The 14,735-nt window shown below is 42.7% G+C and overlaps 1 protein-coding gene across 3 annotated transcripts in view; it reads right to left on the minus strand.

The window, feature by feature from the left end:
• Window positions 1–2,449: 2,449 nt before the first annotated feature.
• SLC35F2 (solute carrier family 35 member F2) overlaps window positions 2,450–14,735 on the minus strand; it is a 50,518-nt gene continuing 38,232 nt past the window's right edge. For all 3 annotated transcript variants that reach the window (XM_072821824.1, XM_072821825.1, XM_072821826.1), the window contains 6 exons: window positions 14,370–14,497; window positions 10,143–10,302; window positions 9,140–9,296; window positions 8,562–8,614; window positions 7,207–7,361; window positions 2,450–3,432 (listed from right to left, as the gene is read on the minus strand). In XM_072821824.1, the coding sequence (XP_072677925.1) occupies window positions 3,247–3,432; window positions 7,207–7,361; window positions 8,562–8,614; window positions 9,140–9,296; window positions 10,143–10,302; window positions 14,370–14,497 (839 nt within the window). In that variant the 3' untranslated portion in view covers window positions 2,450–3,246. The remainder of the gene's footprint in view (window positions 3,433–7,206; window positions 7,362–8,561; window positions 8,615–9,139; window positions 9,297–10,142; window positions 10,303–14,369; window positions 14,498–14,735) is intronic.

Here is a 14,735-nt window from a genome sequence, read left to right on the forward strand (position 1 = left end):
GACCAAAGTCAAGAAAGAAATCTGGAAGAATGAAAAAATATTAAATACTTAGGCAAAAGTGGAAAAGCACAGTCACCTAGCAGGAAGAACATCACATCTGTGGTCAGTGAAGGTGGGACTCCGTGTGGAAACTCCAGCTTCTAGCTCTGCGAATCCTCCCCATCATACCAGAATCCAGCCTCTCTGCTGGGCAAGCGGTGGGTAGTAACCACTGATGGTGGGATGATCTCAGGGAACCATCTGAATACTTGCTATATGGTCATGGAGTCAACAATTGTTCAAATGACTTTGATGTTTTTTGTGGGCATCACTTCTGTTTCCCTTTCAACCTAACTTTCCTCCCCCAAAAGTATCTGCATTTTATTTTTCTAAAGAATTTATTTGAAAGAGACAGAGAGCAAGTGAGAGGGAGCACAAGCAGGGGGGTGGGATGGAGGGAGAGGAAGCAGCAGGCCCCCCCGCCCTCGCTGAGCAAGGAGCCCGATGTGGGACTGGGTCCCAGGACTCTGGGATCATGATGAGCTGAAGGCAGATGCTCAACCACTGAGCCACCCAGGCACCCAGTATCTGCACTTTAGGTGGCTCAGTTTGTTGAGCAACCGACTCGTGATTTCAGCTTCTCCCTCTCCCTCTACTCCTCCCCACCCCCTCTCTCAAATAAAATCTTTTTTTTTAATTGCTCAAATTAGACAATATCGAAATAAAGTGTCCAAACAAACATTTGGGACATTAAATCCTACAAGTAAAAATTCTGCTGTTCTAAAGAGCCCGGACGCCCCTGGGGATAGCATCTCTGGCTGCTGGACGCTCAAAGCGCCCAAAGACTACGGAGAACCGCATGTTCAGCATTAATTTCCTCATAAATCTCTTGCCTTTTAATCAGCTAAGTGGCTATCTGCTGAATTTCCCTGATTTATGGATATCTTTTGAGGGCTGAGGATATGTCCAGATACTAAGTGATTAAATGTGGATGAAAATGGCACATCACCATAATAATGACAGAAGAGAGAGTCGTGACTAGGCAGACAGCTTCTCGAAAGGGCAGGCTCCGGGCTGCAGGGAAACCTGCAGTAACAGGCTGGGTTTTGCACGAAAATCTTCCCACCTCCTCTGCCAAGGCGCTGTGCTGGCTCAGCAGGGCCCGGGCGGCCAGCCCCTCGGCATTCGGGGTTGCAGGAGCAGGAGCGCGGGCCCTGCAAGGAGCCCTGGCTTCGGTGCCTGGGAACGCCATCCTCTGGCTGCGCATCAGAGACGGTGCCCTGCCGAGGGCACTCATCGCAACACCCTCTTTGAAAACAAAACATGCTGATTTAATGGGGCATTGCGGAGGCGAAGATGAAAGAGGACGGTTCAGGTCACAGGTCTTGTTCCACCTGTTAAAGCGCCACCTGCTGGACAAGCCGTGGAGAACACGTGGGGGGCGGGGCCCGGGAAGGTGAGACGGGGGTCGGGTCGCCGTCTGTCCACAGGAGAACCTACCTTCAAAGCGCAGTGAAACGACCCCAGCACTCTTCTTCCGGCATGACCACAGGCCAAATGCACAATTTATTACCTCTATACAACATGAGGGAACAATCCAGCAGCCCTATTATACTATTCAGCAGGGGCTTTTTTTTTTTTAATGGCATGAATATCTACAAGAACATATTGAAAAATCAATATTGTCCTAATAGGCTGGAAAAGAATTTAGGAGAGGTTCTCAGCTTAAGAATGTGTTATGTTTCAAAAGCTTGTAGGTGAGCCAGATGTTTGAAAGTACATTTTCCATGAAAGTGGTTATTATAGAGACTGGTGAAACTCTCAGTCTTTACAAACTTATTTAAACCAGGATGCACAGCTTTGCAGTACTATTAATTGCCGACTGTCATTCACAGCATTGCTTCTCTGGAACACTGAATTCTAAGTGTTAATTTAGGATGCTCAGGTTCGAGAAACAGTAGAGCAGGGCAGGATAATACTGCCTGTATATGCCTGCACAAAAGGCCTTACTTGAGGTCTTCCCTTAAATGTTTTTAACTTTGACCAAAGACAAAGTTCATTTAATAAATGCCCAAGGGGGTGCCTGGGTGGCTGTCAGTCAAGCGTCTGCCTTCCACTCAGGCCATGATCCCAGGGTCCTGGGATGGGCCCCATGTCAAACTCTCTGCTCAGTAGGGAGCCTGCTTCTCCCTCTGCCGGCCAATCCCCCTGCTTGTGCCCTTTCATATAAACAAAATATTTTTTAAAAAGCTTTAAAAATTAAAAATAAATAAAAAGTTTATTCCAGCTAAAGATTGTGGGCTCGCTCTGAAATCCCCTCCATCCCAACTTAACCCGGGATGGGTCTGCATTACCTTACAGAAGACATGATTCTGAAAAGTTGCCTATGAAGAAATCCTAATATATTATTAAGTCATTGAAAATCCAGAAGGGGAACTGGTTAGTCAAAGAAACCACACAATGACTGTACTTCCATGAAATCAAAAATTTTTAATAACATGAACACTTACTCTCGATTTCTTTATTACATTAAAAAAAGTTTACATACAGAGTTTTTGTAAAGTGGCAGAGTGGTAGTTGATATAATGATGCTACATGCTTGCACTTTGTATTGAAGAAGTATCATAAAAATCTCATGGCACATTATAAATATTTGGTGAGAAGTAGTATAGAGAACAATGCAGAGAGGGTCCCTAGGTTTTCTGCACCACCCTCTTTCTAGCTTCTATGGTACACTTGTTTCTCAGGATTTCTCAAGTGCTACTCCACCCATTTTGCTGCCATATGCAATCAATCAGCAGACTTGATGTGGCATAAAGGCCACAAGGCTTGTGGACAAGGACTACCTCAGCAAGACAAAAGCCAAAAGCCTCCAACGGTGGAAAGCTACTCCACGACCACCCTGGACTGCCCAATCCCGACTGGTCAGCCCAGTGGACAACCTGCTCCCGGCTCTGTCTCAAGGCTGGATCATGCCCCACCGTGTGGGGCACCCCATTTCCCTGACGCTAGCAGGGATGGATCCTCAAACCCACAGAAACGCAATCCTAGCCATCTTGCCTTCTGCTCTATTTTCATCTTTCTACTTTTGATACATTATTTGTATTCCTTTGTAAAATCTAACCCCTGGATGCAATCCAGTGTTGCAGTGCTCGTTCCCCAGGTAGTAATTTTCCAAGCGTCCCCTCCGGGTTAGCAGGCTCAGCCTGCCTCCAGTGATAGCCCCCCATTTCCCGGGGAAACCTGGGAGGGCATCTCCTTCTCCAGCTACAAGGCGGCAGAATGTATCTCTTGCAGGGTCTCCTCAAGCTTTAGTCCTAGGTTGTCGATCCCAATGCTGGTGATGGGCGGCACGCTGCTCTCTGCAGGCTCAGCTGTGCGTGTCGGGGTGGAGCAGTACAGAATGAACCCCAACATGATGATGGTGAAGGACAGGATGTAGAGCCCGGAAAACTAGGAGAAGAACAGACTATGGATCACAGTCTCTGATAAACATGGTTGCTGCTGCCTTTGCCAACTCTGCTTTAAGGATTCCCTTCTCATCATCTTTTTTCTGAAAGCTGCCTAAGGAGAAAGTTGCCCCAAGCCCTCCCGTGTGTATACTGGTCAATGCATGGTTTTGGACAACATCACCTGCCACATCAGCCAAGTGGATCCTTGGATCTCTAGGAAATGGAACTTCTGCCTTTCTCTGTGATAGTCCAACTGTACTTTCACCTTGCAACCAGTCCCACTTAGGGGAGAGAATCAAAGGTCAGCATGAATACCATGACAGAGCCAATTTCAGACCCGAAGTACCGCATATGAAGTACTGGTATGAAACAGAGAAACACCTAAGATAAAATGTGGATGTACAGAGGTGACAAGTCCCCAACAACCCTTCATGTGTGCTATGCCATAAAATCCATGTTGTTAAAGTTTAATAAATTATCTTTCAGGAGACCAGTGTTACACAATTTTTTGAGAGAGAGAGGCAGAGACACAGGCAGAGGGAGAAGCAGGCTCCACACAGGGAGCCCCATGTGGGACTCGATCCCGAGACTCTAGGATCACACCCTGGGCTGAAGGCAGGCGCCAAACCACTGAGCCACCCAGGCATCCCTACACAATCAAATTTAAGGTGGACTGGGTAGATGCAGGTTTTTAGAGCTCATGAGACATCGTTTTTCAGAAAAGTCTCAAACCCAGAGAGGGTACAGGCCAGAAGACCACAGGGAACGATGCTCTGTGGGAGGAATCTCCTACACTCTCTGCTCCCAGCAGCTCTGGCTGCAGCAAGAGCCCATTCTGACAGACACACCACAAGGACAGACAGGAGTTCCTGGTGACCTTCTCCAACCCACCCCCTTTTCAGGAAAACAACCATACAGGGCAAAATGCAGTGAAGATAAAACATCAATTCATTGTGTATTATACTGAAAATGGCATTCTGACATATGCCCAAAGTTCAAATAAATAATATTATACACTCTATTTGCTCTGATTTGAACTGAGGATCCATACAAAAGTTCAAGTATTAAGGAAATTAATATTTGTTTTCAACAGCATGAAAGATAAAACACAGAAAGAGAAAAGCTAAAGACTGACCAAGGATGATGTAGTAAAAGTTAAGGAAAATAATGTATAATTAAATGCCTAGGATCATTTCTTTTCCTTGAAACAGTAAACTCAAATTGATGAATGGTCTTGCTAATCTGATTTTAAAGTTAAGAACGGAGCATATACTGGGGCACCTGAGTGGTTCAGTCGGTTGACTTCTGCTCAGGTCGTGATCTCAAGATTATGGGATCAAGCCCTGCGTTGGGTGCCCCACTCAGAAGGGGGAGTCTGCTTCTCCCTCTCCCTGTGTCCTCCCCACTCCTCATGCTCTCTCTCAAATAAATAAAATCTTAAAAAAAAAAAAAAAAAAAAGAATAGAGCACACTATTTTTGGTCAAGCCAATAAGATATTTTTAAATAAATATTTCATAGTATGCCCCCAAAGAGTTCTAATGCCTAAAAGGAATTCTAATAAAGGGATGACAAAGAAAAACAGTAGGAAAACACAACAGATTGGAAAAGGAGAGGAGAGGAAGAGAAAAAGAAGAAAAAAAAACAGATACTGTCCCCAAATTAGGAGGAACTAAATAGGGTTTTGAAATGAATATTAAGTACAGTGCTGGTCATCTTCAGCTCTGAGCTTCTGTGAGTCATCACTGGCTTCCCCACGTTAGTTTTTTTAAAGATGCTCAATTATTTCTTAACCGTAAGACTCTACAGCTTTTTAAGGAATGGGACAGCCACAGCCCTCTCCAAAGCCACAGCCCTCTCCTCAACTGCTGAGCCACCCAGGCGTCCCTGTGTCTGGATTTATACAGGAAGTTTCTTGTTGCTACTTTGGTCAGTATTGTTTCAAGATCAATTTCAGAGGAGGCAGAGTCTGACACTGAGGAGTATGGAAATTCTTAAACTTCTTTTTCATCCATCCATTTAAAAAAAAACAGAGCCAGGAGACACCTGGGTGGCTCAGCGGTCGAGCATCTGCTTTTGGCTCAAGGTGTGATCCCGGAGTCCTGGGATCGAGTCCTGCTTCGGGCTCCCTGCAGGGAGCCTGCTTCTGCCTCTGCCTGTGTCTCTCCCTCTCTCTGTGTGTGTCTCTCATGAAATAAATAAACAAATAAATAAATAAAAATAAAAAAATAAAAAATCAGAGCCAAAGTTATTGTAGATACTACAATTTTAAGAACTGGTAGTATATTGGGCTTATAATTTTGTCTTTAAAAACTGTTTCTAAAATGCCAGGTCTCTTCTTTAAGCTCTGAATGGTTTTCCACCTCTGTAATTTACTCTAAAGATCACACAAGACTTCCCCTTTGGTCTACAAGTCTTGAAACGGCCTTTGAACAAAAACAATCAAATCTGATCTAAGAGTGAGCTGCTAGACATGCAGGGACAAAAATACGTAAGGCAAAAGAACTGAGAAAGAACTGAAAGTTTGCATGCTCTAATTTTGAGAATAACAGTTTAAAGTTACACAGTCAAAAAAATGACACACAAAAAGGCTTTTGCATGTTAACATTAAGAGCAGTGATGGGCAGCCCCAGTGGCTCAGCGGTTTAGCGCTGCCTTCAGCCAAGGGTGTGATCCTGGAGACCCGGGATCGGGTCCCACGTCAGGCTCCCTGCATGGAGCCTGCTTCTCCCTCTGCCTGTCTCTCTCTCGTACGAATAAATAAATAAAATATTAAAAAAAAAAAAACATTAAGAGCAGCGAAAGAGCAAATATCTACAGAAGGGAGCTGACAATAGGTAGTGGCAGGTATACTTTCCCTTCAAAGCTTTTATTTCTGTAACCTTACTTCCTCCTTCCCACCTGGATACTATTTTACTTAGAAGAAGTTAAACTACTAAAGCTAAATCAATATACTGGGTTTAAAAAGAAAAAAGCGCAGGTGAGTGGGGCCGTATGTCCCATAGATAACCCATCACCACTAAGCTTCACCGTAGAGTAGAAACACCATCATCCCCTAGTGGCGGCCACCTGAAATGCGAGCACAGCACCACAGCTCACTTCTAAGGCTCACTTTGCAGCCCTCAGCAATTGTTCTCATTCAAAAAGAGAAAAACCTGGGCCTGTCAGATCATTTCTCTGATTCTCTGCATCTGTTACTTTTTAATGATGCTACTAAAAAGCTATAAATACTCCTCCGGTCTTAGTTCAGGAATACCTTAACCAGCAAGTTTGTAAAGATAACACCCAGTTTCTGTAACCTTGCAAGGCAAAATGGTCTATGCTTGTTAAGCAAAAATTTCTGAGAACTCACTGAACTAGGCATTGTGAGCTCATGGCCAGTTCCTGGGAATAGTGTAAATCAGTGCCAAACAATTTCTGCCTGGATACAAAATTTTTACAAGGACAAAGAAATGTATCAAGCAACAGTCAATATTCTAACTTATTTGTTCCAAGGTGGTCAACAAGCATTCACTGAAGGTATACTAAAGAAAGACTCCAGTGTAGCAGTTCTGAAAGTGTGCTCCCCAGACCTTGAGGGTACCCAAGACCCCCTTCAGAAGTAACATCAAAACTCTTATAACACTAATAAGATGCTATCTGCCTGGAGTGTGGACTGTCCAATGAAATTCTTGCCAGCAAGATAGGTTTTATTTTTGGATCTAAAATATTAAAGACACCTATTACTTCTTTTAGACCAAGCAAGTGTTCCTCTTTGAACATGTTCAATTTGCTTACCTTGTAGCCAAACAGAAAGAGTCCAAAGAAAAGACTGTAGAGGTCGGCTGTCAGGATGCCCAAGTTGACAGAAGTGGCACTAGTGACTTTAATCACTAGTGGCATGAAGCTGTATAGGCAAAACATACAGAGGGCAAACGCCACAAACAGCAGGGCTATGGGGAAAAAAAGTGGAGTACTTACTTAAAATTACGGGAGAAATTCCCTGATCCTTTAACACACCATATACAAAGCCACTTTGTTAACGCTCAGCATTGCACATGAGACACAGAAAGTGCTTGGGGAAAAAAAATAATAATAACCAGATATGACACAGAGGAAGGACTTCAAAATTGCAACAGGGTGTTAGATGGTGAAGGCCATGGACTTGCTCATGGCGTTACTAACAGCTCTGGCTGCCACTTCATCCACCCACCCCAGGCAGCGGGACGCCGGGATAAAAGGCCAACCAGTGATCCTGAAACCAGGATCACTAAGAAAAATCACCCAGTATCTCTCGTGTGCTTTTATCTGGTTCACTGGTTGGACATGATTTGTGTAACCTGATTCAGAATAAAGTAATTTTATTCATCCAAGGCAGCTGGCTGTTAGATCCATTATCTTTTGTTCATCTCATTAAACTGAGCACTTCCAGAAAGCACAGTGTAACCACCCTCTTCAGGACCCAGCTCATCACAGAGGGGCCTTGCTATTTAGGTCCACAACCACTCTTTCAACTCCACCCCCATATTCAACACCCCCACCCCACTCACACTCTCACACACTCTGGCAATCCAAAGTTACTTAATTGAATTAAATTATCCAAGCACAGCATATGAACTTCAATGACATTTTACAGACTATTTTTAACTTCTTTCCACCCACCATTAAGTGGCTCGAGTCTTTCCTAACTGTTCCACCACTGTTTTCTACATTATTTATTTGTGCAGATGCCCAGGAATATGAGGCGAGAGTCATAATGGAAGGTGGTGGGTGATGACACGCCATCACATTATTTGGGTTAATGTTTCACAGATTACATCAAGCAGACAAGCTGCACACGAAGTTTGAAGACTTGCCATGCAGATCTAATTGAAAGTCGGTGTGACCAAAGGTCAGCCTTGTTCAGAATTCCTAGTAAAGAAAAGCTATTCCTGAAGGTAAAGATTAAGAATTAACTCCTGTGGGGGTTCATTTTCAGAGAAAACTCACTATAAACCCCTGGAGTTCTCTGTGTATCGAATTACTCTGTGATTTTACGTAAAGGTTAAATATTACTTAAATGAAGTATTTATTTCTCAACGTATGTTTTTGTCACTTGGAGGAAAGGATACTGACCAAAAAAAAAAAAAAAAGATGATCATTTATGTACGTACCAATTTTCCAGTCCCACTGAATGCTGGCAATATCCTTATATTCCACGATCAATCTATAAGATTAAAACAAGAAGTCAACGAGAGATCCAAATACTCATTTTCACTAGTTTATAAGCATTTTATTTGCTATCCTTCAGCTAAGGTGAGGAGTTATGTTGACTTTTAAATTTTTCTTAGGGTATAAAAATAAATATCTTTAATATAAGTGACAAAGAATAAAAACAAAGGAGCCCACAAACATGCTTGACACCCTTCAAAGCACTTTTCCAATAGCAGCCAGCATGGCATTATGTTTTCCATTTGAATAGGGAGCTACTATTTTCTGGAAATAATTGAAAAATAAAGTCTGTACTGGTAATGCCTCTACCACACTGTAAGCAGAAATCCTAAGCATTGCACACACATGGAAAATGAGGCAAAATCCTTGCTATTTCGAGAATCTTCTAACAGCTGGTTACACGTTACTGATTTCAAATGGGAATGGGGGCCAAATCAACAATGAATATTAGTAGCTGGAAAGTAATCATGTACCATATATGTGCTTATTTTGGTTTTTAAAGGAGATTTTAGACTCTTACAGCTGTATGCCGCTGATGAGTGTCCCAAATAAGCCCACCATCCCTAAAAACTCCTGTCTGCTCAGCTTCTTCACAACATATTCTTCACACACGTTGGAAACAGCATAGAGGGATGCTCCAAGAAGGACCAAGATGTCACCAATCAGTACATCACTACCTACAGGAAGATAAGACACAGAAAGGTAGAAGGTATCACTGTAGGGGATCTGCTCTAGCTTGTTTCTGGGAGTTCATCTGGTTAGCATTCATTTAAATAAGATTTTACAGAAGGAGAAACCCTGGTTTCTGGACATTTAAGGACTCTAACTCCTCCTCTCACTTCCTGGCACAATCCTGCTGTGATGTTTCATGTTTTGACCCCTTAGGAGACAATGAGACTGGAAGATGGAGTACATACGATAATGTAAGGAAACGATTCTATGACATAGAAATTAATGGAATTTATGGAAGGGAATTCACTAAAAACTACAGAGAAGGAAGTGAGGTGGTCAAGGGAATTGTCCTTCAAAGGACACAGTGAAGTCACTCCCTTCACTATGAACTCAAAGACTGTTTTTAGATTTTATACCATCAATTGCCTGAACTTTGACCCAAAGAATGTCCAAGTGTTCACGCACAGAGCGACTGGAAAAGAAGTCATACCAAGTTTCCTTTTGATAAAAACCCAAGAACCTACAGTAGGTTTTCCAGTAGCTAATCTAAATGTATGGACCAAAAGAAGACTACTGCAAATATTTAAAGACACTTCTCTCTCATGAGACAAAACAAAACTATTTAGTGTGACAAAAATGAGCAAGGACCATGGGTGAGGAGGAACATGAAGTGTGCTTTGTGGAAGAGGTTTCCATAGCAGAAGCAAGTAAATCTGAAAGTAAAACTTAAAAGACAGTCTAACCAGGACATGTTTTCTGTCTTTTGCCATATATCTTTTCAACAGAAAAGTAAAAACATGAGTAAAACTTTTTTCTGTGAACTGAACGGGAAATGAGTACCACAGCCTCACCTGAGTTGTCTTCCCTCCCTGCTAGTATGTCTGCACCAACCATCGTCCCCACACCCAACAGACAAACAGCCACAGCGATGAAGTGGATCACTCTGTATCTTGCATAAAGGATAAACCATGAGAGAGCCATCAACACAGGAATCCCAAAGCAGTCCAAAAGCTGCAGGGAAGGAAAAACAAACAGCTTCAGGCATCCGTCCTTGGCTAAAAGATGGGTAAATAATAATTAGCACTGATTACTGCCAGCTCTGGATATTTCATTCAGTGATTTACCTGGATTAACTCTTTGAATCTTCACAACCCTGTGAGATTGAAATCACAATACCCATTTTTACACATGAGGGAAACAAAGGCACAGACAGGTGAAATGAGCTGCCCTCAAATCCTATAGATTTGGAAGAAGTGGGAGAACCAGCTGAGGACCCCAGGAATCCTGCCTGACAGCCTGTGCTGTGCATTCATCCTTAGGCCCAGGAGGCTGACCTGCCTTCCCTCCTGCACCAGCTCACTCACTCAACGAATACTTTCGCATCTCACATGTGGGACACATGAAGAGAAGAGCTGGAGTGTAGAAAACAGGAGGGACACAGCCCAGTCCTCAGGAGCATGCAAAAGGCTAGACAGACAGACTAAATAGTCAAGCAAGCAGATACTTAATTGTAGTTGGGCTGAGTGCCACTAAGAAATGCAGGTGATCGTCAGAAAGGCTAAAGACGCCGTCTCCCTGGACAAAGTGTCCAACCCCACCCTAGCTCACAGCAAATCCTCTCGTACATCTTCAACGTATATTCATTCCTCCATCACCTGTTGTTTGTGGGTCCAGAAAATACTTGCTATACCTCTGATACTGCCAGCCTAAAAGGCAGTGCCAAAATCACAATGAATTCAAAATCACTTGTAAGATAAAGGGAAAATGGAGATTATATTCACTCCATTCTTGAATTCACAGATTTTGTGAAGTGAAATCAAGGATAAAATATATTCCGCATACTAACAACATTCCTGAACCCGTTTTATATCTCCTGCTGTTCTTTTTTTAACCTTGTCTCTGACTCCCTCTGTATCTGTCTAGTTTTGGACAGGGCAGGCCCTAAATCTCCAGCAGCCTGTTTGATCCCGTCCATAGCTGCTGACTGATTGCCTTTCAAGCAATGCCATTGTTGGAGGCCGGGCACCTTGCCTCCTTATTTATTCCAGAGGCAGAACTCTAATCCCCTAAGTGGTTTACTGAGCCTGCCTGAATAACCATAAAACGATGCAAATGATAACAGTCTGTCCCTGAAGACACCAGCACAATCCAGCCATAATGACTTAACAAAGTCATTAAATATAAAAAGTAAAAAAAGGTCACTCTCAAAACTCTCACAGGAGATTCCCTACCCTTAAATTGTGTCTTAAAATCAAACTTAAATTTGTTCTATTTTGGGGGGCGGCTGGGAGTCTCCGTGGGTGGAAGCATCTGCCTTCGGCTCAAGTTATGATCTCAGGGTCCTGGGATCAAGTCCTGCATTGGGCTCCCTGTTCAGTGGGGAGTCTGCTTCTCCCTCTCCTGCTCCCCAAATAAATCATTTTCTCTGCCAAATAAATCAATAAAATCTCTAAAAAAATTTTTTTGTTCTATTTTTAACGATTTTTGGTGGGCAGTAGGTGGCCATATAAGGGAGCCGCCTGTGTCATCCTGCCATTGACCAGCTGTGTGCACTCTGAGTCCCTTGGCGTGACAGTATGAAATGAAGAGATCAGACAAATGATCCCCCAGGTCCCTTCCTACCATAAAGTTCCACAACTTTTCATCTGATATCCAGTATACTCAGCCATCTATCTATATCGATTCCCCTTTTCACCTGTACTATTGGTGATGGATGTCTTCTCTTTGATGCTTTCAGCCCCAAGAGCCTCCCTACTTAATTTAATCTTTAAAAATTATTGTTCAGCCACAGTAGGCAAGGTACTAAGACCCTCGGGTAGGGGAGGCATACATACAAAATGAGTTAGACTTTGTTAGAAATACTTTATTAGAGATAGTGCACAGAGGAGAAAGTGAGATTGAATTAAGCCTTAGAGAATGGAGGACAGGGCTTCAAAAAGTATTGTGTTCTAGAAAGACCAGAGAAATGCAATGGAGGAGAAGCTGGCTGTGGGTGGGGAATGAGCAGAAGTGGCCGTCAAGTGGGAGCCCTAGTCCACGCAGTGCCAATGGCCATGTCATGAACTTCATCAGTGGCTGCAATTACAGAATCTCTGAAGGAATCCTTAAGGAGGAGGTTCAGAGACCCCCTGAGGCAAGCTTCCACCTGCCCCGCAGATTTACCCAAACAGAGAATCAGCTTAAGGAATCCCAGTGACAGTCACCACCCACTGCAGCAGGGAGCATTAGCTCTTAGATGCCCTTTTTATAATATACTCCTTGCGAGGATCAAAAGCACCTAACTTTTGACAACCAAATGCTTAGGTTCTTCTAAGAGGCTAGAATGAAAGAAATTGTTTTTTTTTTCTCTCTCTCTTTTTTTTTTTTAAGATTTTATTTATTTGAGAGAGAGAGCATGAGAGAGATTACAAGCAGGGGGGGGGGTCAGGAGAGAAGCAGACTCCCCGCTGAGCAGAGAGCATGATGTGGGGCTTGATTCCAGAACCCTGGGATCATGACCTGAGCTGAAGGCAGATGCTTAACTGACTGAGCCACCCAGATGCCCAAAGAAATTGTTTTCAATAATAAGGCATGGACTTCAGTCACAAAGACCAACTGTAAGTGTTTTTGCTTAGCTATGTTTAGACCTTGTACCAATTCAAAACTGACAATCATTGGTCATCAAGCAACCAAAGTTTCTGGGAATTATAATCAAGCAATTAAATTGCATATGAGATTAGGAGGGTAGATGTGACTAGAACAATGCCATCGTCTACATACATATATGCTTAGTACCCATAATTAAAAGCACACGTAATCCTATTTGTGATTAACTTCATCCTTTAGATAACTTCTGGCTTTAATTTTTATGAATGCTGGGTTGTCTGCGTGCCTCCTGTTGATATCTGTCTGAACGCATAATTCCCCAAACCAAAAGGTCTGATGAAGACAATGCTTAGCACAAGTCAGCACAAGGTTGGGACGCCTGCGTGGCTCAATAGTTGAGCATCTGCCTTCAGCCCAAAGCATGATCCTGGGGTCCTGGGATTGAGTCCCATATCAGGCTCTCTGCATGAAGCCTGCTTCTCTCTCTGCCTGTGTCTCTGCCTCTGTGTGTGTGTGTGTGTGTGTGTGTGTGTCTCATGAATAAATAAATAAAACCTTAAAAAAAAATAGTACCAGGTTACAGAAGAGGAAATATTTAATATGATGCATTTCCAATAACAGTAGCATTTAATGTATATTCATGCTGGGACAGTACTGAATTTTCATCAATCCTTATGTCTTCCAAGTCAAATAAGTCTCATTATACTACAATTTTTCCAGAGATGAAATAAGGACATCTCTGCTTCCTAATGAGAAAACTGATGCACCCAAAAGTTGCAGATTTACTATACTGTGAAGACTAAACCTGGTATCAGAGTCTCTCACCTTCACCTCCCTTCTTAAACCATTTCATTGTTAGCAGTGGTGAGTCAGTGTCATGATACAGCTCAGAGTCTGCTAATATTAAGACAACTGAATCAGTCTTCTCAACATTGAATTAAAAAGTTCTGCTCTGCAGGAACATTTTTCTTTCAATCCAGCCAGAATAAACCTAAAAAAGGAACAGGGATACCAGTTTTACCTCTGGCTACCCAAGATGCTTAATCTCTATCCCAGATATCTACAAGTTTCCTTCCAGTGATCTCAATGGTTCCTTTGTACTGAATATCTACTTTCCTAGAAAACTTCCTACTGGTCTGTAGCACAAAAGTATATTCCCTTGATATGCCATCTTTAGGCAAACTTAAAAAAGAACTCTTGTCAACATCATAGCATCAATTGCCAACTAAATATTTATGCTTATTTTGGTAGAAGCTGTTCTCTTCTGCAACAGCATTGGCAGTTTGGGAACCTATTAACTTGTATACATTTTCACTAATTCCAGGAAGTTTTACTCATTAGCACATATGCTCCATGAAGAAACAGATAGTATCCACCTATGTTTAGGTTTTCTGCAAGGAACAGGTTTTCAATAAAATTCGGTTAGCACATATGGGTTCAGATTCTTTTCTTGAACCTGGAAAACCCACACTGGTCAGAGGATGCCGCCTTACCTGGACGCTGGTGAGAGTCGTGTACTGGTATGCCCTGACGATCAGGTAATTAGCTTCCACGTCCGCTAGTCCAAGCAGGATATATTTCCACCATTTTCTCTTCAAGATGCACAAAAGGTTATCACCACCTGGATTAAAGAAACTTGGGTTGGGACATGTGACTTGAAAATGATGCTAGGTAGGTTAATTTAGAGATTGAAGAGTCAAAGCAAGGGTTTACTATGTATTTTGAATGCGGCCACTCCTAATTTCCATTACTTATAACCAAAATGCCTACAATAGCATTTTTTTCTGAGACCCAAGCTGTCAGCATAGATCAAGTGTTTAAAGAAAACACCAGAGACAAAGTAAATAGGACAAAAGTGA

This window comes from Canis lupus, chromosome 3 (genome assembly GCF_048164855.1).
Source record: "Canis lupus baileyi chromosome 3, mCanLup2.hap1, whole genome shotgun sequence".
Classification (NCBI taxonomy): domain Eukaryota; kingdom Metazoa; phylum Chordata; class Mammalia; order Carnivora; family Canidae; genus Canis; species Canis lupus.